Source organism: Rhea pennata, chromosome Z (assembly GCF_028389875.1).
Source record: "Rhea pennata isolate bPtePen1 chromosome Z, bPtePen1.pri, whole genome shotgun sequence".
In the NCBI taxonomy this organism is placed as follows: domain Eukaryota; kingdom Metazoa; phylum Chordata; class Aves; order Rheiformes; family Rheidae; genus Rhea; species Rhea pennata.
The window spans coordinates 78,954,350-78,980,476 of record NC_084702.1 but is presented as its reverse complement, the minus strand read 5'-3'; the positions used below and the strand labels follow the sequence as shown (position 1 = coordinate 78,980,476).

The following is a 26,127-nucleotide window of genomic DNA, read 5'->3' as shown; positions in this document are numbered from 1 at the left end:
ATCAATGTCTTGCCACCCTCCCATCCCCTTCCAGAGCCAATCCAGTCCAGAAAATATTTTTACAACGCTGCCATGGTTGGTGTTGCCGTCTTGGTCGTACGTGCTCTGGGTTGCAACTGCGTTCAGCCGGTCTGGAAGTTATTACACAGGGTGATAAACCCCTTTGCCTTAGCTGTGAATGTTTTTGTAACCTTACTTATATCTGCCTTGACGCCGTGCCTCGATGCGGAGGTGCTGTAGCTGGATACTGGTGACATAGAGCAACCAAAGCGCACAGCGGTTTATCAGCACTTACGGCATTTCTCCGTTGGCCCATCCAAACCTTGTCCTTGGCTTTCCGTTTGTTTGTTCCTGTTTTGAAAAGTTTTTTTAAGCTTTTACAAATGCTTTCAATAGCTGACTATAGGCGCATACAGCTCTCCAGATTATATGCACGCAATGCCAGGATTCCCACATCGCTTGCTTTCATAGAGTTCATTCTTCATTTAAACGCTGTTTTTAGCGTACTCAGCTGCAGGTGAAAATCTGCAGCGTAGCCACCTAATTTCTTCACTGGGATTCCAGACTCTTCACCAGGAGCTGCCGCTGGAAGGCAAAACCAGGCGGTTCATTCCGGCCACCAGGTTATAAACTAACTTTATTTTCTGAAAAATAGCCTCTAGTTAAGTTTGAACTGTTTGAAGGTGACCGATAGCAGGGTCTGACTCCCCTTGAAAGAATGTGTTTACAGATGCTAATATGGTTAGCAAGGTGCTCTGCCTGAACTAGCTGTATTCCCCTATCTTAAGGCAAACGTACTTTATTAAAAAGCAATTAATATTTGAAAAGCCATCGTGTGGGTCACTGTGTTTCTGGTAACTGGGCCGATCTCATCTGAGTCGGGTTCCCAGTGTTTCTGAGCAGGCTTTAGGATAGAAGAACTGCTTTTGCCTGGAGGTTGGCAGACCCCGTCCTTGCACTCTGTCGGCTGTTTGGGATGCCGGAGGAGCTGCCGGTTTGGTGATTGCCTTTGCCCTCCTGCGTCGCCTGCTTAGCCCATGTGGATGGCACTTCACTGGTTCCTTGCAGTTGTGGTAGTTACCTTCCCAGAATAAAGTTGTAGAGAACAGGAAGCGCATCTCTTTTCAAATGCTTACATGGTGCCTAAGTAGCTGAAGACCTTTTAAAAGCCACCTTATTATGCCACATTTGAAAATCAATCCAAGCTGGTAGGCCAGTATCACTCTGCAAATGCATTAGCCAGGTCTGAATTTTTCCTTAGATTCCAGATGAAGCAATTATTTCCAGTTTTGTCTTGTATTTTGTCTTGTATTTTTGTATTGTTTGCATTTCACTGTGTCTAGCTGGCATGTTATTTTGTGCCATGCCAACTGGGAGGCTCCAGGTAGAGGATCCACCAGCGTTTTGAATGTAAGGATTGCGCCTTCTGCCATCAGCAGATTAAACAGCTGCAGTGATCCATTTTGCAAGGGTTTCTGCCAACACTGTTAGCTGCACTGTAAAGGTAATTCAGATGGTTGAGGTGGTCATTTAAGAAAAATAAAAAAAATTAAAAAGAGGAGGAGATCCTCACATTCAGAAAAAAATCCCGAACCTCCACAGTCAGTCAGACATCGTCGCTGAAGAATAAGATGTGCTTACAGAATATTCTTCTTGAAGCGAGCACATCAGGAGGCTTTCATCACTCCCGTCTCCAGCGTGCACGCCGAAGACAGGCTGTCGGGGTAACCGGGAGGGTGACAGCGCTGCTGCATTTCGGCAGCACTGTGAGCAGGACTGGCATCACCTGCCCCGCGCCGAGAGAGAGCAAAATGGCAGAAAAGGATTTTGTTGGTTAGACGTTTCAGACTCCACTATGTATGGACTGGATGACAGGCCAACAAAATTGTGTTGCAAGCATGAGCCTCGTCACGAAGTACTTAAGTGCCCTACGAGAATGCAGAACTGCTTTGTAGGCAGTAGGCAAAAGGAAGCACCACTGCTTTCAGTTCATACTAACCTGAAAAGCTTTTGGTAGGATTCTTCTTGTTCTCACAATCCAGCATTTGGCACGTCTGAGGTATCTAGCAATATGAACAAAGTAGATCTGACTTTTTTTCCTGTGCCTAGGGGAGGACCTCTATCGAGGCCCTCCGAAAGGGCCAAGCTGAAAATGTGGTAAATTAAACATAGGCTGAACTGCTTTTACTTAGCATAGGAAGGGCTGAAAAGACTAAATTCCCATAACCTTTAGTGAATTTGGCTGCCTACAGTATGTTAATGCTCTTTTGGACAAGATGGCTCCTGTTGAGAGAATCAAGCTAAGAGGTAAATGGATGCATTGCATTCTGGTTTCAAGTCTGGTTGGTACAGGAGCAAACACAACTCCTCCCAGACATTCAGGAATGCCAGATTTGTTCACCACTGAGACATTAGCCAGCTAATAGCTCCATTAGTAATAATTACCTGTGCACCGTCTTTATTACCTAATATATTTTACAACAGAAAAGGGCACGCTAACCTTTTATTCCTTTCTTAAAGGCACAGGACCTGAACGTCATCGAGGAAGTGATCCGAATGATGCTGGAGATCATCAACTCCTGCTTGACAAATTCCCTACACCACAACCCCAACTTGGTGTACGCGCTGCTTTACAAGCGGGATCTGTTTGAGCAATTTCGAACTCACCCTTCCTTCCAGGACATAATGCAAAACGTAGATCTGGTAAGTAATACGTTATTTAAAGGGTGCTTACACTTTGTTATTTGATCACTTTATCCTTTCAAGAGGTGGAAGATGTTCATCAGCTCTTAGCATTTTCTTTTAGAATTTATTAAAATGTTGAGTTTCCCTCTCCTGTTTTCTGGGCCATCTGTGACTTAATCTGGGCAACATCTTTACTGAGCAGACCCGGGACTTGTTCGAGGTAAGGATTTTGGTAAGGAGTTCCTGCCCCGTGTCAAAACTTTCATGCCCCTAAGGAAGGACGGTGTCAGCTTCTCTTAACGTCTCTTTGTGAAAGCTTCCCTCTCTGGACAGAAGAAGCAGGGCATCGTCATCAAATAATCTTTTTTCTTACTCCTTTCACCAGACTATGAACAATTATAGGGGATTTGCTTAAAGAGCTAAGAGCAGGCACGCAACTGCCTCATTCTCTGGGTTGTATCTGAATTTTAAGTTACTTTCACCTCCAAAGTATCTGTGTACAGCAGTCTGCAATCCCTTTGGTAGGTAAACATTTTAGCAGAAAACAAAAGGAAATAACTGTGGGTCAGAACCTGCGATCCATGTGGCTCTCAACCAACAGCATATTGGAGCGTGACTTTTGAAAACAGTTCCTAAGTAATTTCTGCTCCATCTAATACTGGCTTTAATATTCATTTTAAGAAACTCAGAAAATAAGAGATCTTAAGTGCAACAAATATTTCTCAGTCCTCTAATCAGTATTTGCAGAGCTGAGCAACCCTTGAGGTCGTGTCTTGACCACTGGATGCAAGATATTGGAAGTGCAAGCTGAACAGGGTGCTAAATATCTTGCTGCAGTGAATAGCTCATCTCTTCCACGTGAATACAAATCTGCAGAGGTTCTCTGTTTTTATGGGCTTTCATGTAAAAATATTACAGAAAATTGACAGATTTCTGATGCTCCATAAAAGGAAATAATTTGTACTCCTCACAAAAATGTTTGACTGCAATCCTCTTCATCCCTATCCCTTCCTCTTCTGTTCTCACTTCATCTTTTCTGGTCCTGCAAGAGCTTGAAGCAAGGAGGATTCCAGCTCAAAGCTCTCAAGCTTTTGGCAGCTGCAGAGCACAGGCAGTACGACACTGCCTGGATGACTGGGACGAGTTATCTTCAAGTTGTGTAAAGAGGGAACATGCTGCAGTCAAGATGACAATGTTCTTCATTCCTGTCTGAGACGGGGAAATTTTCAACTTTCCTTGGCCAAAATGAGGAAAACTGGTGGTGGCCAGGTACTTCTGCCTGACAGTCCCACGCCTCCCACAGAAGGCAATGTGTCCTTTTCTTTGTAACAGTTAAATGGAGGTTTTCCTTGACAATTTAAACAGTTCCTCCCCAAAGCTGCTTAATATTGGGTTACAGCATAATGCCAGTTACATTCTGAAACTATTTAAAGCTTTCTAAGGGAGCATTTTGAATTTTTAAATAGCTCCTTTGTTTGAGAAGTGAGGATGTCAAAAAAAAATCTTAAAAATGTACCTGTCACCAGCTGGCAAGTGGTGAGAGCTGTCAGGCTTGCAGAGCTGAATAAAAGATGAGATTCAGCTGATTCCTCTTCTACCTTGTCACGTCCCCTAGTTCTTACGTGCTATCAGCACTACCACCATCCTGTACAGAGCCAGCCATTTTCTTGTATGTGGTAAAGCCGTAGCATTTTACCTGGTCTTCCTCCCACCCGAAAGAGTGACAAATCATGTTAGCCTTGCTCTGCATGGGGTGGAGGGGGACTTGTCTAGGACCACGTGAGCAGTAAATGTCTGAAAAGAACCAAAAAGAGTTCCTGTTTTCCAAACTTTGCTCAAGCTTTTCTCTACAATGATGGCATGCAAGTTCCACCCTCATGGCCACCCACGATATTGTGAACGTCTAAAGCGTAAGTGTGCTCCGGGAGGGGTCAGCAACTCATAGAGGGAAAAAAAATAAAGTCTTTTAAAGACTAAAGTGCAAAAATGTGCCTATGCTCTCTGGCTCAAGAAGTTCCTAAATTGTATGTTGGTGGAAGGTGCGAGGTTATACTTACTCCTGGAGAAGATTTTGCTATTCTTGACCTCTTCTTACATTCTTCTTTAAACATTCACCCCAGCCTATGGTCAGCGATGGAATAGGAAGCTAACCAGGCTTTTGGTCTGACCAAGGCTGGCTGCTCAAAAGGGAATGGATTAGCCAGTTTCCCATGCATCAGGGAGCTCTGTTGGGTTTCAGGTCATTGCAGTCAACGTAAAGCTGTGAAGTTGCCTCTCTTGCCCAGGGATGATCCCAAAGCTTGCAGCTAGTAGGTGTAAAAGGTTGCTGCCTTGGGTAATGGGTGGGAAGGGGAGAGGAGAAGCCACCTTTCTGAAGCCCCAAAGCACCTGTGCTCGGTTGTGGTGCATGTGGATCTCATCCCTTGTTACTTTTTCTGGTCGCTGCACAGCTAAAGAGCATTTGGATTGCCTCCACCCTTGAGTAGAAATGTGAGCATGATTTCATCATCAGATGCTGCTAGGCATCCCTAGCTGCAGAAACATTGTGCATCCCTCTGTGCTCTACTGTGCCCCCTTCTAGTGCTCTGGCAGAATCAAGCCTTGGAGGTGGGAAGCCTTCAGCAAAAGCCTTCTTAACACTGGGCATAAAAATTTCTTACCCTGAACTGTAGTCCAGATTTGTATTTCATATAGAAATGCTGCCATATAGTATGTTAATGTTCTCTTTTGGAGATAGCTGACTGAAATGGAGGATTTGTGCAATCTCTAATGATTCTGCAACATAAAAAAACTTGCCAGTTGCTTTGTCAGGAATGTATAAAGTAGATATGACATATCTTGACTTCAGTAATATTTTTTTTAACTCTGTTGCATACAGTGTTCTCATAAACCAAATAGGGAAGCATAGAAGAAGTAAAAATACTAAAAGGTGGATGTAAAATTGGTTGAAAAATGTAGGGAGAAAATAGTAACTAGTAGTTAACTGTGCAAATGGAAAGATGCATCTGCCGTGATCCCACGTGGGTACAGAAAAGAAGCATAGTCTAGAGGTGTCCTTTCAGCCTACTCCTGCTAGTGATGTGGTGGCCAGCTTACTCTGTCTGGTTTTAGGCACCATGCAGAAAGATGTGGGCCAACAGCAGAAATTCTGGGGAGAATCAAGAGCCATAGAAAACGTGACCTCTAAGGAAAAGAATAGAACCGGTGCTGATTAGCCAAACAAAGGAAGACTAAGAGCAGTGTGGTGGTATTCCAATAAAAGACCCCTGTAAAGGGAAGGGGAATAACCTGTTCTTCATGCTTGTGGCATATAGGACATGACTGGTGTAAAATGTGGTGAGGAAGATTTGCAGGTGGGTTTAATAAAAGCCTTTCTCATGTTAATAATAGTGAAGCACTGTCAGGGTTTCCACTGTTCAGGCAGCTTTACAGAGGTAATATTGGAGATTACACGTAACCTCTGTGCGCTTCATAGTAGAGGAAAAACTGATGAATGTTTACAGGTCATCACTAGCTAGAATATTACTTCCACTGAAAACTACTTTTTTCATCTGCCTCTAGGTTTTTATAAATAAGCTAAAAATCACCATCGCCAGCTGATTGAGAACATATGGGTGCAGTTAATGCTGTGCAGAAGAAACTGAAATCAAAATGCCTTCTGTTTCCTATTAATTTACTTTTCATTTTAGAAAGTCATCTTAATAGGATACTGGGCATCTTGTTTAGCTAAATGGGATGTGCTTCCCCTGCATGATGAACAAAAAGGAACGCTATCGTTCCTGTGCTGATCTACTGCAGAAATGTCTCAGCTGTAAACTATCTATATGCCTCTGTTTCAGAGGTGGTCTGTAATTTGGTCACCAATCTCAGATGAGTCAGGAATTTGGCAGAAACTCCTCGCTGGTAATTACTAGAGATGAACATGTTTCGTGACCATGATGAGAACTCATTGGCTTTCATTACTTTCATATTTCCTAAGACCTCTAGGAGCTAGTGGTAGATACAGTGTCGTTAAAGAGGCTTAGCGAGGAGCTGCTGGAATTTTGTTGGCAAAATAGTCTGATAGAAATCAGGAGGTTGCAAGCGATAGTTTAATGATTTAAAGGATCAGATTGATGCAGTTTCCCACAAGGAATTTAAGTCTCCAAAGGTATTTCCTTGCTAGATTTTAAGATCAGTGGAGCTGGCTTGGCTCTACTATAGCAACTTTTGTTTCGAGCCCTGCAGGACTTGCAGTGAACATTATAACTAATCTTTCCTGACTTTCTTTAAAATGCTGATAGAAGAGCCTTGATCCTACTAATTGCTAGAGCCTGGCTTAAGCCCTTTTAGTGATTTCCCCACCCACCCCCAAACTCTACCAACTCCCTTCTGAAAAGATACTGCTTGAAAATGGGAGCATGGCAGTGGAGGAGCTTGAAAGTTTGACAGGTCTTTGAACATATTCTTGTTTTGAGATGAACCTATGGTTTCCCCCACCCCCCAAGTACTTTCAGTTTGCTGACAATTTGCATTTCTCTTGTTATTGACCCACCCGGAGCAGTTTCTTTCCCTCTGAAGCTCCAGCGAGGGTCATCTTTGCCTCGCTTTTGCTCAGAGACAGTGGGTGTGACTGCTGGCCACCGATCCTTGCTGTGATTTATGGTTTCCTAAGGAATCTGCTTAGATGAAGTGCTAATCCTGTAGTACTTTATGACAAGAGGTTTGTTTTCTCTCTGTCTCTTTTTTTTTTCCCCTCCTTCCCCCTCCTTTCACTGAATACAGCATGTTACTCTATCAGTGGTGGACAAGGCTGGAAATGTAAAATAGCGTACGTCAAAATATGTAAGCGTCTTTCTCTTTTCATCGCTTTACAAAGAAGACAGACAGACAAAGGAATCCAAACTTTTTCATTTGCTGCCAAGTTATTCTTCTCTTTCTGCAGAGTTAGCCTTGAAAACTGTGGGCAGAAGAGACAGCAGTGAATTGTACTGTTATTTTTAGCGACAAGAGAGAGTTAAGAGCTGTAGTGCCAGTTAGGCAGCGGTACGGCACTGTGCATGGGTTGGGACTCCCAAGCACTTCAGTTTACACTGAAAGGATCCAAGTGGAGAAAACATCTTGTCCTTGATAGCTCTGCTGCTCGGTGGATGCTGTGGTAAATACAAATGAATGTTTCTTTACTTCAGAGTGTCACTATTGGAAACAATAGATGGGCAAAATAATAGATGCTGTGGATATTCCCTCAGAAACTAAAAAAAAAAAAAAAAAAAAAAAAAAAGAGATACCTAAAATGCCTCTTTTAAAATCCATCTACATCACTCTAGCTTCCTTGTAACATTTTTCATCTTTGGAAATATTATCTAAATTTATTGGTTATGAAACTTGACTTCCTAAGTGGAAATGCATTATGAGGAACAATTTTGGAAATCACTACGGAGAACAGGTTTCATTAAGAGGTCTTCAGTGTATGAATGGCACAAAACCGTGCGGCGTGTCTACGCTGTGCAACAGAGCGTGGAGATGACCGAGTTTGTGGCAGCCAAGCCACCTCGGTAGCTGCGCACGTGTAGCGCCGTGCGGTTACGTAGCTCTCGCAGCCGGCGGTGGTCCCTCAAAACAGGGCAAGGCACTGTGCGCTGTCAATACTCCGTTTTCTCTATATACTGGTAAGGTATTCCTGATGAGGGGCTGTCTGGTCCAACATTAACATTGCCTTTCAATCTCTGTTAAAACGGAAGCCGCAGTGGAGAGAACTTTTTAAGGTTGCTTTTGCAGAGAGGGCCTTTGGACGCACACCGTGACCTGGGTGCGGGTGATTCGCAGAGACTGGTCAAGCTGCTTGCTGCAAACTTCGCAGGGTTTTTTCTGTTTTCTTACATCAGCTGCCCAAACCATTAGTGAAAATAACAACTTTCAGAATACCCCAAAAAGATACCACAAGAAACCAATGATGTGTCCATCTCTCGGCCTGCTTTTTCTTTGCCCCGAGATCTGCTTTTTTCTATACGTTACGGTAGTGTGCTCAGTGTTGCATTTTAAAGCAGCTGCTAAAACTTGAAACTCATTTAATATTATCCAGCCAGTTTGCCTTTTCTGCATTATTTTCCTTTTAAGTGGGCAAGGAGTTGAAATCTGCTCGTTCTAAATGTAGCTCTGTTACTTCTTTAGTGAAAACACTTAAAGCACTTTCAAAGGAAAGAGCTATTCTTAAGATATCGTTAAGCTTTCATTTGCATCTTTTATTTTTGGGCAGATAACTAGGTAAAATGTTTGTCCTTTGGCTACAGAGGAGAAGGGAACTGGGGCAGTGGGGAGTAAATGCTATGTGCTTTTCAGTTTTTTTACTGAGAGAATGGTAAAAAGCAAATACCTCTTTCTAGTGCATCCTCTGTATAACTCCTCTCTTTTTCTTTGTATGATGAGTACCTTACTGAGATGCTGTACTGATTGGGTTAGGATGAGAATTACTCCAGTCCCATTTTGTCTGACACAGGAAGACAGATAACACTTAGAGATACATATTGTTATTTCAGTAGATTTTTTTTTAATTTCAGTTTTCACCTGCATACCAAAAATACCCGTTCAAATCTCTGCAAACCACTGACATAGGCTGCCAATATTTTCAGGGTATCTCGCTTCTATTGTATCTGAAATACAACCCAACAAAGATTGGCTTACCACAAAAAACATGTTTGTTTTATAGAAAAAGCTTTCAAAAGCAGGTTAAGATTGGGGGGTTTGACTTTACAAAGTAGGAAATGCCAGAATTCAGGTAGTATCTGCAAGCTTCTTTCGGTTTTTATGCTTGCATTATATGACAGCATTGTATCCTTTGGATTAAAGGCCTAATATTACATTATGCGTTATGATAGTATTTTATCCTTCTGATTAAAAGCCTAATATTAAATTTTGTTTTTGTTGTGCTTTAGCAGAACTTGAGCTAGGAAGGGAACACCAGTGGGATGCAGTCTCTGTACCAGCCTGCCTGGCTGAGGGTAGGTTTTGCTGGTGATTACTGACAACAGAGGAATGTTGAAACACGGGAAACTCCTTTTTCTTTCTAAGTCTGTGGGCAACTCTCTCGTCCCTTTACGAATTGCATATCCTCTACCAGCATTTTGTCCCAGACCCTGTGCCAAATCTGTGGCAGTCTCCTGCCGAGTGCCTCATGCACTTTGCTCAAGCTGTTTCTTGCCCCTTTGCTGTGTAGTTTCTGGTTTCTTTCTCCAGCACCTTGGCTGATGATCTCAGCTCATCTTTCTCCTCCTTTCTTTCATGGGTCAGAGATCATAGCACTGCAGTGTCCTTATCCGTAAGAGCGTGAGACTTACCAGCGATGTCCACAGAGGCGGTCAAGTCCTCTTCTCTCATTCTAGTTGGGAGGTTATTGTAAGGACTTTATGGAAAGCTAAACCTGAATTCTCACTTGACCAGTTTCCACACTTTTGTTTGAAGAAAAAAAAAATAAGCCCCCAAACCCTAGAAGCAGTTTCTAGCAACTGTAATTTGTCTGTATCTCACTTGTCTGGTGCTTCCTAGTTTCTAGAGAAAATTGCTCTGCAATCTGGTAGATCTACCTGCTCGAAACAAGGGCCTGAGTTTCTAGGATCACAAGAGAGGAGCAACAAATTTGAATCCCAGGGTAATCAAGCCATCAGCTATCTTTGTTTTATTAACAGCAGCTGATCTGTGAGGTGTAATTAGGCTAATGGTTTCTGGCTCCAGCTGTGTCTCCCTCCAGAATGAAGAGTGCTCTGCAGAGATTTTATAATGCAATACACTTTCTCCCCTTCTGCTTGGGGAGAATTAACAAAGATTACTCAGTGTGCTGGAGTTTGTGACTCAGATACAAGTGGGCATTTTCACTTTTCAAAGAAGAGCATGTCCAAAGCACATGAGAAGTCTGGGAAGCCAGAAGTGTGCACAGTGAATAGCTCAGGTATCTCTGCAGGCCTCACTCTGGGAAGAGGGCTCTGATCATCCAAAGGACACTAAGTGGGCCTTGAAATTTTGTCCCATACTCTTCATATGCCCTTCTCCGAAATTTTCGATTCCCTGTGTGCTAAGTTCCTCTGGGACAGGGGTTGTCATTTGCAAAATGTGTTCTTTAAGGGGATGAGAGGAGCCACAGAAGAGATTATCTGATGTCCCACGTGGAGAACTGATACTGGGATGTCTGCTTCTGTTGTGACCTATTGAGCTTAGAGAGGGATGAAAATTGAAGCCTGTCCTAACTGTGTGCTAGCTAACAAGGCCCAGTGGGCCACAAAAGAGAGAAGGGGAAAAATATGGTGAAAATCAGCCTGGCCTCACCAGGGAGATGCATGGAGAATAAGAGTATTGAGAGAGAATGTACAGGCTCCTGTGCTTGGAACCTATGGTGGGCACGGTCCGTGGGAGGGTTGGGGTGGGTGGTTAATTTGAGGAGAAAAGGAACTTTGCTCATTTTTTAAATTGCTGTGCCTTTTTACCCCAGCCAACTGATGTTAACTGCATCACAGTATGTTGTGGTCATCTTAAAGCCCTCTGTCCCGGCATCACTAACAATATAAGGATCAGTTTAATTCTTGAAAACAAAAGTAAATTCAGGACCAAGCTACAAAAGGCAGACCTGACAGGCTCAAGAATCTCAAAGCATGAGATAAGAAGTGCAAATGTGTTTGAGACTTGAATTTGATGCTATTACCAGGAGTCGTGATGTGAGCAGTAGTCCCTGGTCCATGTGTCCCACACTGTTCAACCCTCCCTTTTTAAAACAGACTCAAACCTTTGCCTTTGAACGTTCCTTGGTTTGGATCTATTTATTTTCTTTTACGTCAGTAAAATCCCTCTCTTTGGATCTCATTCAGCTAGGGTGGGTGCATATACACTGATTCTTCTCTGCCGGTCCCAATTTTGCCAAGATTAGCAGCACCACAGTTGCGTGGACAAGATCTGAATCTGACTAGAGCAATTGTGTCTAAATCTGGCGACAGATTATGACAAGATTGCTGCCAACTTTTCTAAATGTTTAATTTGATCGCTGATTGTTGTGACCAGGCTTTTTGATATATTTTTGTGTTGTCCAACTGATTGTAATATTAATCTATTTTTTCGCTGAAATCAGTATGCAAATTATAGAATTAAAGATAAAAAAATTTAGAATTTTCTAGTGCTCTTCCCGACCTAGTTTTTGAAGCATTTTAGTAGGAGAGGCATTTTTTTTATATATTATTAATAGTTACAACTGTGAGTATAACTTGTCACTAACAAAGTCGTCCTGATTGCAGCACAAGCAATAACGTGATTATTCTTTGAGAAGCGCAGCTATATTGATCCAGGGGAAGACGATGACAGCTTCATACGTAAATTGATGAAAAGATTTCTTTTCTTTCTATTTGCTTATGTGCTGTGATTTTTTTTTTTTTTTTTTTCATTCCAGGTGATCAGCTTCTTCAGTTCACGATTAGAGCAAGCTGGAGCTGAGTTGTCAGTGGAGCGAGTTCTGGAAATCATCAAACAAGGAGCCGTTGCTTTGCCCAAAGACAGGCTGAGAGTAAGTGTGGCGAGACCTACTCAGAGCGTAGTGTTCAATCAGTTACATACGTGCCCTTTACATATATAATGTGAAAAAATTGTTTCCTCATCAATAGCAGGTGATAAGGGATTGAAATGTGGATTGCAATGTGGGTGTATTTTAATTTAAATTCCTAATTTGTACTAAACATTTGGGTGAGTTTTCTTTACTTGTTAAGTTGCAGCATGTTGGAGGAAATAAAATTAGCTGAGGCTGAGGCTTTTTTTTTATCATGTCTCTAAGATGAAGTCTCATCTCTGTTTGCATTTTTCATACAGTTAAGGTACTGGCTTTCATCACTCCCTTTTTTTGAATTATCATATTCTTTCTGTGGTGTTCCAGACCTCCATCTAGGTCTATATAAAATGCTACAAAGATAAATTTTTTTGTGGCTTTGGTCCTGAGTTAAGAATAAACCAACATAGTGAAAATTAATCCAGGACCTGTAAGTCTAGTCAGCATGCCCGTGAGCTTTCTAGCTAATCCTCAGCAGAGCCCTCTGTTCTCTTTGGAGAATGTCTCAAATCTCATGAGGCATTTACCAACTTGACAGGTTTTATGAAGCCAAAATTCATTAATGGCTATGTGATGTTTCAATACTGAATGCTGTGCAAGTACCTAAGTAAATACATGGGAGTTGCATGGGATTTTTTAAGCACTCCCCCATTTTCCTTTCTCCACTATGCCAAGTGTATTTTAAATATCATCTGCTTTCTGCAGAATCATTTTTGTTCTTCTCCTTGGTGAGAGGGAGCTTCTTCTCAAGACCCTTTTCTTTTGCTGTAACTTTAGGAAATTGCCATCTGATAAGGCATACTGGATAAACGTGGCCATTGGTGGTGGTGGTGACAGCTGGTGATTTATTTATACCATGGCAATTTTGAAACACCCAGTGGGTGCTGTCTAGCCGGCTGCATATACTAATGTCTTTCCTACTGTTCCCTCTATCCTCCCTGTCGGAGCTAGTACATGTAGCAAGTCAATCAGACTTAAGTACTTGGGAACAGATTGCTCTAGAGCCTGAGTTCTGAACAGCAGTACAAAAATAACCCAAATAATAACAGAGGAGTTGTTGGATCCAAATCCTGCACTCAGCCCTTCAGCTTGTGTTCTTGCTATGTGACGCTGTTGTGAATAGTCAGTAGGAATGTGTGCAAAACCAGGGTACAGACAAACACCGTATAGTCTGCATTTCCTTCTCAGAGGCTGTTTTTTCTGTGACAGTTCATTCATGAATGCAGATGGCTAAAAACTCTTTATGCTGAGAGACGGCAGTAGTTCCTTCCTTACATAGAGCCATCAGTTAAAAAAAAAAAAAAAAAAAGGAGAGGGGGAAAAAAAAGTGTTTCTTACAAAAAATGAATATTTATCTCGTACTTAGTGTGCCAGGCTGACTTACCTGTTGGACCACAATTTAAAGAAATCTTGTTTCTAGAGTGAAATCTCATCAGGTTTACTTTTCGTGCATTAATGATATATGGTGTTCAAAACGACATGTTTATATTGCAGCTTAAGTCAGCAGATCAAGATGTTTTGAAAAGTGTTAAGCTCTCTAAGTCCTTACCAAGCAGTAGAGTACTTTCCAGTTTAAGGAGGCTGAAGGTGTGACTAGGGGCACTTACTTTTCCTCCAAAATACATGAGTTTAGGGGCAGGGTTACCTAGTGAATATGGACATTCTGGCATGTAATTCCTTTATATTACCCACTTTCACCTACTGGATTTTATCATTTTTTCAAAACCTTTTTGCTGAACCACAGTTTGGTCAGAGCAGGTTACTCTCCTGCATGGCAGAAAGTTGGTGACACTGACCTAGGTATCTGTAATGTCACATATTAATTTGTAAATGCTCATAACTCCCTTTCTTTGCAAAGACAGTGACAATGAGTAGCACAAGTGATTCTCTTCAGAAGAAATTTCCCTGCAAGTCTTCTGGCCCTCTGTCCTTGCACTTGTCTCAGAGTCCAAGTCTCGCAATTCTTACTGTTTCTCAGGTCTTGCCACTTCAGTCTCTGAAGTTTTCAGTGAAAGCTATTCTAAAGTTTGAAAAAAAATCATATTAAGGTCAGATGGAAGATACAGTTAACGCAGTATGTTGCAATAGCAAGCAATTTCAGCAGCTAAATAAAGGAAAATGCTTTAATGCACACTCTCTTGGGCATGTCTGGATGGGTGGGAGCAGCCCTACTCACGTTCGCTTTGCCTGCACGATAAGGTCGGAGGATGTTCACATCACTAAGCTCAAACCTCTGAGCTGGAAGCCCTCTAGCTGCATAGACCAACTCATATATCCTACTGAAAGGACAAATTTTAAATACATATTAGCTTGGGCACAGCCAATTCGGATACGTGACTTTTGGATAGCAGTTGGGTTGTGCCTGAGCAGCCTGGAGAATGTGTGGCAGAATCACGAGTCTGTTGCATCTGGATTGACATGACCTATTTGTAATTAAAACATGAAAATCTGTGAAGTTTAATTCTGAGCATGTATAGATTGGCTTTACAATTAATTGTTAATTCATTTCTGCATGCTGCAGAGCCCCAAAGTATGATAAACCATGCAGAGAAACTGCTCCCACCTCCTAAAAATTGCCATCTTCAACTTAAGCACCTTGAAGGAGATGGTTGAAACATAAAGAGGTTACGATGTGGGAAGAATGAGAACTGAAGCAGTGCTTTTACTCTCTTGCCTCCACACAACCCAGACAAGTGGGTTTTCTTCCTTATGTGTAAGTACGTAATGTATGCACAGCTAAATACAGGGAATGTTTTCAAGTTACTTATCTTGGCCTTTGCGGAGGAAGTGAGCATTCAAGAGGCATTGCATTTATTCAGATCTCGAGCCTGTCGCTCAGACCATGGTTCAAATGTGAATACACGTAAACTAAAAATAACAGCACTTAGCGCCACGATCCTGATCTGCATAGCGCGGCTTATCAGTTTGGTAGCGCTCCCTGGTACTTCTGCTCCCTTTCGGTGTGGGAAGCGCCGCGCAGCTGAGAGCGAGCACGGGTGCTGGGAGCAGCTCTCTTGAAATTATCATACCTGCGAGGAAAGAGATCCTGCATCCACTTAGCGAATAAATGTTGGGAAACACAAGCTCTAATTCATATTTTCCTTAGAGTCCTGAAGCAGCCTGTTGCCATCCAAGATGAACAACATAATTAACGTTATTTTAACCCTATGCTTTTAACCATGTGCCGTGGAAGGCAGGAAGAGTCCGAGCTGAGTAATGAGGCTTTTAGAAGACTTCTGCATAAACAGCGAGATAAAGGGCAGGTGCTGAAATCGAGAGCTGCTGATTGCTCCTGCAGTCTGTGGGAGGAGATAAATGAAGTTAATATGCCTGGGATGGAGGCAGAAGCCACAATTTGGAGATAGAGCTGTCTCTGTTGCAGACAAGCAGCCCGCGATCCAGGCTCCCTTTTTTATTGCAGAAGCTTATTAAAAGCAATTTAGAGATTGTAGTGATAGGTGAAAATTGGCCTCATTCTTTCCTTATTTTTATTTTTTAAAAATTCACAAGCTGTCCTTGTTCCCTTTGGTGAACTATCTGTGCTGTTGGGATTAGGAGCATGAGAGAAGTGAGACTGCGTCTGGAGCCTGAGAGTTATCTGGGACTTCCAAGAGGAGTTAGCCAGCAGATAACTGCTCTTTTACAAGAAGTGGGAAAACTTGTTTTGAATACCAGCTATTGACTGGAAGCTGACATTTGGGTTCATGGACTGATCAGGCTTAAGAGGCCACATTTAATGTTTCAGAAGAAAACATTCCATCAGCTAAGCCACTTAATGCAAAAATATTTCATTTCCATGAACATATTTGGAACTACATTTAGTCTTTTCCTGTTTTTTTTTCTTTCTCTCTGTCAATTAGGATTTTGTCATCTGGGTGCATTTTGTCATATGTTCTTGTGTTAGGCAGACATGCCATTATGCTATCAGCTTGTACCTCTTTGCTATAGTACTAAATTTAATATTTATCCAAGTGCATTCTAGTTTCATGAGCATTAAAATTTTACAGAATATGTAAAAGCAGCAGGGATAAAAGCCTTCAGTCTCTTGACGCAAAAAAGCTTTCCTGGAGATTGAAAAGCAGTTCTCGGAGATTTCCCTTTTATTAATGAGGTACTTCCAACTTATTCAGCTTCCATGTATTTTGCAGGAAAGAAGCCCCTGCTCGTCAAGGCACCAGCAAGCAGGGGAAAACAGTAAATTGTCCCGGTGACTGCTGTTAGGTACCGCCTGCCAGCTGGTCCAGGAGAGCCTTGTGTCTTGGGCACGTCACCCAGCTCCTGGGGGAGCAGCACCAGCAACCAGAGTTCTGCTCCCCAAAATGCCATAAAAATCACATGGTTGTCAGCTGAGGTGGCAACAAAGTTGTGTGTCCAGGTCCTGGCTGCTGATTTGTATGGCTGCTCTTCGCTGCAAAGTTGAGCGTTGCTCCTAACCACCTCCTGGCCATAGATAAACCCCCCAGCTTTAAATGCTGTTGTGCTTTTCCCTTGAGTTGGTGGTGCAGAAATAGAGACTTGGCCACAACACGGCTAGGCTTCTCCTCAGCAGAAATACGGGCCTGCTCTGCAGCCCGTGCTGCTCCTGACTCCTTTGTCATGGCCTGTGCGGTGGCAGGTGAGGGGGTAGCATTCGGAGCAGTACTCCAGACTGCAAAGAAAACCACTAGTATTTTATATGCACGTGTACTACCTAATGTGGTGGTGCTCCTCAAAACTGTGTCTCTTGGGATGTGTTTTTGATAGGAACATTGCCCATCACCACACTGGTGTTCTCCGAGACTGGAATAGCGCATGAAACATTTTTTGGTCTAGGCTTGGTTAAAGGTGTTTCACCCTCGCTTTGGATGCTGCTGGTGTCGTAGTTGTCCTTCCTACCTGCAAATTGTCACTGCAGTACACAGCTGAGACATTCCAGGTTTACTGCTTTAAAGAATTTAACTCCTGGTCCAGAGTCACACTTCTAGGTATATTATGCCTTTACTCCATACTGGTCACCTGTGTTTCAGGTCCAGTTCAGTGGTGATTAAGATATCAAAAGCATTTCATACCATGAAACACAGTTTCCTGAGAGATCGTCCTTTGCCCCGTCTTCTGTTACAATTGCTCCTGATTGCAGTAGCAGCAATTTTGTTACTGGTTCCCCGTGATTGTTTGGCCGGAGCTGGCAGGCTTCAGAATCCAAAATAGCGGTCTTCAATAATCTAAATAAAACATCATGGCAGATCTGTAGCTTTTCAGCTACGTACAGATCTTTCTTGCACTTGTTTAACTGTTATAGCACTGCTTCACTCGCCTGGACTTTAGGCAGAGAGAGGAACTCACAACTCTGCGTGACATAAAGGTGTGCGGGGGAATGAGCTCCGCTACAGTGCTCTGGGGTGTACAGTTAAGCAAGAGAGACAGAAAACTTCCTAAAAGTAAATTCTTCATCAATGTTCTTCCTGATATTTATGTTTTTTCTGACTGAAGGGTCAAGGATCTTGTTCTAGTGGGAGCTGATTGCGTCTAATATGTCCTCGGGGCTGCCATGAGGCAGGCATCTATGGTGTAGGCTTCCCTTCACTGACCCTCAGCTGCCATTAAGCCTTCACATGAAGACAACCAGATTAATAGAAGTGTAGGAAACGTTTTAAACAAAGTGCTTTGTGGGCCTTTCCACAACCCCAAACCTTTGCTAAGAATAATATTTACAGATTGTGTGTTTCCTTCTGGCAACTTATATCCTGAACTGGGATGTCAAACTTGCCTGCTTCCGTGAGCTGCCCAACAAGGGATGAGTAATGACTTACATTGCACTTGAAGGCGTTGCTTTTAGAAATCAGCTTCTCAGAAACCTTGGGTAGAGAAGAATATACTCCCCATCCCTTGAGAAATATGATTGCAGGTAATCACGATTCCAGGAAAAACAATCTAGGAAGTTGTTTTGGGCCTCGTGCTCAGTAAAGAACTCGTGGAGCCGTGAGCAGGCAGGCAAAGACGTCTGCACTCAGATGACACTAGTTAATCTTCAACAGGGATTATAAACTTGTCTGTCTGAACCAGGGCAAAGCCTTATGCAGGTGCTCTTATTTTAGTACAAGCCCAGCTGCTTGAGTTGTTGACAAGGAGTTTAAACTAAACCAAATGACACTACTTTACACATTTATATTGTTTTAATCTGTGTAGTTAAATGGTGCAAACTTGTGCGTAGACAAGATCTAACTTAAATATATGAATAATGTTACTGAGAAAATGTGACTATTAACATGCTTAAAGTTCCAAAAGGCTTCATCATATTGATGCTCTTGATTTGTGTTGTATTTTGGAGGTTTATATCAAGAAAGATAACACAGCAGCCACTCTTAATTCCATAATCCCAGAAATAAGAATCTTGAGGACCAAAGCACAGACCATCTTGGGTGTAGTTCAGAGAAAAATGCCACGGACAGTCATTTTTAAACATAAATATGATAATCCACAGAAATGCTACCTTAGTAGGACTTGAGTAGCTAGTAAGAATACATTAACTAAACAGAGCATAGTAAAAAAGTTTTGCAATAAGGTCCACGTATACTTATTAACAAAATTGCAACCCTTAAACTTGTTTAAACTTTTATTTATATGCTTGATTACTTTCTCTTTTTAATGCTGCAGAAGCCAAGTGCCAAAGTAAATTAGTTTTAACATCTGTGCATTCAGAATCTTTGAAATTTGTTGACTCTTTTGGGGGAATTTCCATACGTGAAAATGTATTTCATCAGTCTTCAGAGAAACTTGTTTGTAGCTACGTATAATGCAAATACTGCTGATGAGCTGGATTAAATACTAACAGAACTCCATTTTCAGAAGTATCCCTAATAAAAGCAGCAGAAATCATGCAACTTGGAAACTTTTGGGAAAGCAAAATAAATTTATTCCGTAGCCCTTTAGAACAAAGTTTAACTTGAAACTTAAAGTTAATGAAAAACCATGAAAGTTCATATTGCTGAACGCAAGACTTCAAAAATGTCGACATGGTCTGGTGAGTCACTTATGAGGCATATTTATTTATTTATTAAGGATATGTTTTAAAATCCTTAACTAAAAAGGAACCAAAACTCTTGATATTGTTGTCTTTCCAGTAAATGTTTGCGTGCATTTTGAAAGTTGTACCTGTCAAGATTTGGATTTCTTTGTCCGTATGGACAAGTCCTTTTGCCCATAGGGTCTGAGTTGAGTATATCGTGTGTTTGCACAGGGCCAGGTCTGACGGCAGTGGTGTTTACCATGATGTCCGCAGCCGTCTCTTGGAGCTCCCAAAGAGAGTTAGCTGATGTAACTGATACAGTACTTATATGCTGTTCCCAAGGCGATTTGAAAAGGGGATGTGCTCTCCACCTCTTGCCAGGTGTCTTCTGGATATGAAACTTCTACAGGACCACATTTTTATTTAATTGTTTTAATAGCATTATGGGGGGGGGGGGACACCTCAAGCAGCTCCAGGAAACTCCTTTTTCCAAGGTGAAATGCTCCTGAGAACCCAGACAACTTAGGTTTGCTTTGACATAGCAGCTGTCAGTCAATTTTGTAATTAAAACAGTATTTTAACTTTAGTTTACTTCAGTGGTTATAAATTCTTCCATGGGAGTGGAAAAAAATAAACAGCAACTTTTGGCATTGTTGACTAGGATGAGAAAGAAACAGCTATTTTATTTTACTTGTCTTCCTGGCACACAGTTAAAAATACACTAATACTTTTCTGACACCTCCCTATCGAGAACTAATATAAACATCATTGCAGCAGCATCATAGGAAAATATGCATTAGCAAGCTCTTGAATGCCTGATCTTTAAACTATTTCTCATGTAGTATCAGTTTCTTACTGTAAATGAGCCAAAATCCTTTCCAGCAGAAATTAATAATCGTGCTTTCAACTTGGAAAGAGCACTCCATAGAATTTTCCTTTGTAGACCAAGACTGAATGGAGCACTTAACCTTGTTTTCTTCCTCGTCCCTGAAACATTCATTGCTATATCCTAGCATTTCAGAGATCCGTGGGAAAAATCCACGTTTCCCCGGAATTTGAGAGTTTTGCTGTTGGCCTTAATAGACTAAAGATTTCCAGACATATCTTCATGCTTCGGAGATGATACCAGACCTGATCTGAGCAGGAGGCTCATTAGCTGCCTAGAACTTTGCATATCTCATGCTGGGGAATATGTGGCTCATATTGATGAGTACCAATTAGGGATGGAGAGCGTCTACGCTCCACTTTTCTCCATTTCCTTCCTCCATCGTTCCTCTTTACTTCTGTTTTATGGAAGTGAAATTGATTTAGCAGTAGCCCAGGAAGTTAGAAAGACGGATGTTGTGTCTCCTTTTTGTTGCTTTATAAGCCGGCATAGGATTGGCCTTTGCATTGTGTCTTTGAAGGTGTGAGGAGACCAGTCTAATCCCCTGAATCTGCAGGGGTTTGATGGGCTGCCAGTCTAAGCTGTCCATGCCTTTGCAGGACAGTCATGCCCTCAGTGGTCAGCTGGCTGGTTGAGATTCCTTGTTGACGATGTTCATTGGTCTGCTCTGGCTTTATGCCTCCTTGCAACTGAAATGCTGTTGTTTGGTACCGAAGTTCAAAGGTGTCCCAGCCCATTCAACCTAGTTATTCACATGCAGCTCTGAGGTATGGCCAACTCTTTTTAAACCCAGTGCTCTGGGGTGAACTCTGAAGCTACAGACAGCTTGTTTTCACTTCTAGGTGCTCAGTAGAGTACCATGGCTTGACAGCAAGCAGCTGAAGGAGCAGAAGAGATGGAGTTAATGCCCTTTAATTGATGAACTCTTGGTCTCAAGGAGCAACGAGTCTTAATTACCCACATCCTCTTCTATTCAGCTCATGTAGGTTCTCATCTTAGACGTAGTACATAAGAATTAATGCAGCTGAGCTGGTTTTCACTTATGTCAACCAGTTGGTGGTATACCATAACCCTGCAGTATCGCTCTTCATTTTAATGCTGTGCCCTGAAGAGAGAAGAAAATAGATTTCTTGTTTTTCTGCCATAGTGTTTCTTGCTTGCTCTGCGATTGTATGTGAGGAATCATCACAGAAGTTGGTAAATACATAGCAGTAGCTCAGAAATATGAATGATACTTTCAAAGATAGCAGCATTGTTAATATGGAAAAACTCTGGAAGTATAACTGATCCCTCTCCATGTCCAGTTCAGGTATTCTCGTTATTTCTCATGTTGTATAATTTGGAGGTCTAAAGTGTTCATTAAATAGCATGTGTGAAGCATAGATGGAGCAACTGGGCTTGGGCTCCTAGAATTTGTGTATTCTAAGTTTAGACCATGTCTCAAATGGAGCTCTGGTGTAGTCCTCCAAGGCTGCGGTTCTTGTTTGCAAATCTAGGTAAATAGTTAACATAAAGAACTTTTTTTTTGATGTTCCTAGCTTGTGTTTGCCACAGTTTAAGTCCTGAGCATGATGCCTGTAAGATCCTGTCAAAGCCATGAGTGGTTGTACTGTGGTACAGGACAGTGAGTCAAGTGAGCAGCATTTTCCTTAAGAAAATGCTTAAGATGCCCAGGCTTGCCAGCAAAGCAGAAGATGCCCTAAAAATGAATTCAGCCACTCAGGTGGAGGACAAGCTTAATATTTCTTCAGCTTCCCCAACTTCATTTTTTGCAATTTTGTTTTTCGGTGCAGTTATGTTCTGTTTTCCCGTAAAGTCTCAAACCAGCAGTGTGACATCTGGGCGTGCGGGTGTAGCTAATCAACTGCAGGTGCCATTGCTATTATAAGCCTGCAAGCCACTTGAAAAGTTACCCAGGATTTTTGTAATGAGGGGCCTAAAGTTATTATTTGAGCTATTTTCTCCTTTTATCTTCCCTGCAGGGGTCATCAGACTGGCAGTATTTTTTTTTTTTTTTTTTTGACAAGCTCAAACTTTAGACTTTTAAAAGTTCAAATCTCTGTGTGTCAAGCTACTTGAATTTCCTGTGAAAACATTTGAGTTGTGAATCAATTTGTAATGATACAAAAGGGAACAAACAGATTAATTCTGTATTAAAAGATGGCATTTAAATGCACGAGGAAATAGCAGCTGAACCTGCACTGAGGCATATCTACCATTTTGCAATTAGACCTGATATTGGCTGTTACCATTCAGTAAAATTAGCAAATGTGTTTATGAAGATAACTTTCTTAAAAATCTCTTAGTTTAAAAGCAGAAATCTTCGAATTATGGTGTTCAACTTTGCAAGCAGGGCAGCCTCCGGGTCCTCGTGAACATACGTCCCTCCTCGTCTCGCTCTTGCCAAAGCATACCCATACACAAATGGTTCGTTCTTCTGTATTTGGATTTTCTCTGTTGAAAGGACGGTGGGAGCGGGAGGAGATTTTAAACGCCTCAATACAAAGTCTCCCTTAGCCCTTGGCTTTAAAACGCATAAAGACAGTTCAAAGTTGCATATCCAGGAGAGTCCTTCGTGTTCGTGCGCTTGCAGCTCGGTCGCTTAAAGCACAGCACGGAGCAGGGTGCTGGAGCTGGCGGGGTTTTGGGGGGATGCTCTGGCCTCGGAGGAGCCCGGCAGCGCCGGCGCTCGCCTGGTGCCGCCCGGCGCGGCGGCGATAAGCTGGAGACAGGCTGGCTCCTCGCGGGAGCCTCGCCGGCCCGCCGGGGCGCTTGACGGCTCCGGCAGCCTCTGGCTGACTTTTCCCCCGCGGAGCGCTCGCTTATCGGGAAATGAAATTGGTTACAGGATCTCTCGCGTTGCCAAACCTCGCTGACGAAATGTGCCGCGCCGCTCGTCGCGGGAGGAGGAAGGACGGATTAACTGTTTCGGCTCGGTCGTCGCGCCGCGGCTGTGCTCTGGAAAGCACCCGTGCCTTTTCTGACTTCTCCCCAGATCACAAGCGCGCTCTCGCTGTGGCATTCCTAATGCAGTGAGCACGATAAGTTTGTTCGAGGTGTTTCTTTGCACCGCTGTTGCAAGCACGGTTTAAATGATTCCTAAGTATCCCTATAAACATTCCTATGTTACAAGGATTTAATAACTTCTTATTTGAAATGCATTGGCTAAACTAGAAGAGGGAAAATTAAGATTTATTTAAAGGTAGAAATAATGCTTTGTTGTTTACAGGGAGGTTTTCAAGTAGATTGTTCAACTTGCAGAACCTTAACCAGAATCAAAGAGAGAGATGTGTATTTTTAAGTTTGCAGATGAGCTGACAACAAAGCCAAGGTGCAAATAGGGTGCAATTTTTTTCTGAATATATTATTGTGTTTGCAAGAACTTAGAAACCCAATCTTCCTATGCCACACTGGAGCGGGAGCAAAACAGCCACTATTTCTTTTAGTTAGTATATAGACGCTATTATTTTTCAGTATGTATTTAGTTTTCAGCAAACGTCAAAAGTCAAACGCACTTTTAAAAATCCTGAAAATGAATGACAGGAGTTCAAATGCATATTTTTCAGAGATGCGCTGAACTTCAGATTGATTGCTCTGAAGTTTGCAGAGTAGTTCTGGATGCGAGTCATTCCTGCCAGGAGCAAATTCTCAGTGTGGCAGATGCTAGTGAGAAAGAAGAGCCATGTATTAAAAAAAATTGTTATACATATGCATATATACATATATATATATATATATATATGCATAGGGTGATTTTGCATTTTTCTAATGATTTTGCACCTGTTTTGCCCCTCGCCAGCTAGAGCTAGCTGCTGTCATTCTCCTGTTGCAATACTGCAGTTGTGCGCTTAAGCGCGGATGGAGAAATGACCGGTAGCCGGTTGCCTGATGATGGGTGCAGACCGCTGTTTCTGCACCACTCCGGTCACTTCGGTTTGTGCAACAACACGTTGCGGTGGGAGCTTTTCTGTTGTAACATATCGATATGTTTTATCGCAATCGATAATTGTATCCTCCTGCGTATAAAATTAATAAACCCAGGGGTAAAGCTCTGTGCACATATGGCAATTATTACGTCTGGAAGTGGCTGCTGTGTTAATTGATAGCAGTAGCAAGTTGCAGCCTTGATTTCACTGTTTCTTATATGAAGATCCTGTAAATAGAATTTTTGCACTCTTATTATCAGAGCTCTTTCTCCTTTTTATGAAAAATGAATCACTATAAAAATGTTTAGAGCCCCCGAGCTCACTTAACTTCGTTATCATTTTGGATCCTTTGTCCCTTAACAAGAAGTTACTGAAAACAGATAGTCTGCAACCTATGGAAGAGGCATGCCAGGCTCGCCTGCCCCTCCGTGAGACTCGCCTGCGGTCCCCAGAGCAGCCCAGGGCTGATGCCACCTTGGGACCCTGTTCATAGCGCGGATCCTGCGAGGCGAAGCCATTTCAAAAGAAGATAAATAGATGACTTGGCCTCCATGCTGACATAGCTGAGAATCATAAAAATCAGAGGCTTTCCAAGTTGTGACTGGAGCTAGCGTAAATTTTAAAATATTACAGATTTAGTATTCCTCGCTTTTTAAAATTTTGCATAATATAAGCATGATGTTCCTTAAAAAAACAGGCATTCCTAACTAGCATACCATGTATCCTGCTGCGAACCTCCGGTAGGACATGGTTCCTTTCTCTGTGAACTCGAGAAGTCAGTAAGCTGATAAAGGCTGGGCGTGCTTGAGCGCGAGATCCTTCACGTCTATAAATGAGAAGCTACTGATGATCAGGGCCCAAGAAGTGCCACCTATAGGTATCAGCGTTCAAATTCAAACTTGCTTTACACGTGGACAAAACAGTGAGCCTGTCATGGTCTCCAGAAGACCATTACTACTGTCAGGTGAAGCTCTGTACGGTTTCATCCTGTTTCTCCCTTCAGGCCTTGCACAAGATCTTCGTATCCCTTAATGCCTAGAAGATAAACAACTGGCTGACGATGGACTAAATTGAGGAAACATCTGATAATAATTTAATTGTATAACTACAAATATGGTGTGTGCAAGCCTTACATGTAGGGTTTTCAGAAGCACTGATAAGGCTTTCATTGACTTCAGTGCTATGCTGGTGTTTTTTCTGAAAATCTGGAGTTTTATATCTTATGATTGTCTCCTTTACATCCTACCAGTAATTCGATCCAAGTTCTCTAGGGAATCTGCTTCCAGGGAATATGCTTGCTGCTCGTACATAGGACTTTGCACATCTTTCTGGAATCCAGAGAAGCGGCTTTCGTCCAACAGTGAAGGCATGGAACAAAACGGGGTATTGCACAACCGGCCGAGGCTGCTCGGGAGGGCTGCGCGTCGGGTGAGTGACTTCAGTAACAGTGATCCTGCAGCTCAGGAATGAGCTGCATTGGCCAAGAGGAAGACGAAGGGTGGGCTAGCACAGGACACTCCTATTCCCAAGCTGCTCTTTGACATGGAGACTAATACATACGTGGAGGCTTAATATCTGCCCCCACCGCCCCTCGAAAATCTTCCAGTTCCCTTCTGGAAACTGCTTTCTGGGTTCAGTCACTTCATTCCAGAGTAATTGCCTTCTTCACAAAACAGCATAATTATGCTGGAATGAAATCACCTTCTCCTGCAGTTACAATAGCTACTTCAGAAGAGATATTCAACGATACAGCTACGCAGGTCAGCTTTCCACAGAAGACTGCACAGTGTTGTGGTTATCCAAAACCAGTTTTGAGGAAAAAGCTAAAACGTTCAGATGACAAGGTACACTCTACTCAGTCAGGAGAAATGCGGGTTCTTGGGCTAATTCTTCAAACCAAGAAAAATGTAAAAAGCAAAATAAACCACTCTAGGAGGAATAAAATCCGCAGCAGTGCAAGAGCTTTTTTTGCCATGTGCAGCTCTTCCCCCACGTGTTTCTGCTGCGATGGTCTCAGCTCTGCAGTCACCTGGTTTTAGTCCACTGACTGCAATGCAGAACTTTAACTCCAGTTAGAGTCCTGGAACCAGCA

General features: G+C 42.4%; 1 protein-coding gene across 3 annotated transcripts in view; it reads left to right on the top strand.

Moving 5' to 3' along the window:
• Positions 1–26,127, top strand: part of DYM (dymeclin) — a 214,025-nt gene that overhangs the window by 171,346 nt on the left and 16,552 nt on the right. For all 3 annotated transcript variants that reach the window (XM_062599520.1, XM_062599519.1, XM_062599521.1), the window contains exons 15-16: positions 2,521–2,703; positions 12,089–12,202. In XM_062599520.1, coding sequence (XP_062455504.1) covers positions 2,521–2,703; positions 12,089–12,202 — 297 coding nt within the window. The remainder of the gene's footprint in view (positions 1–2,520; positions 2,704–12,088; positions 12,203–26,127) is intronic.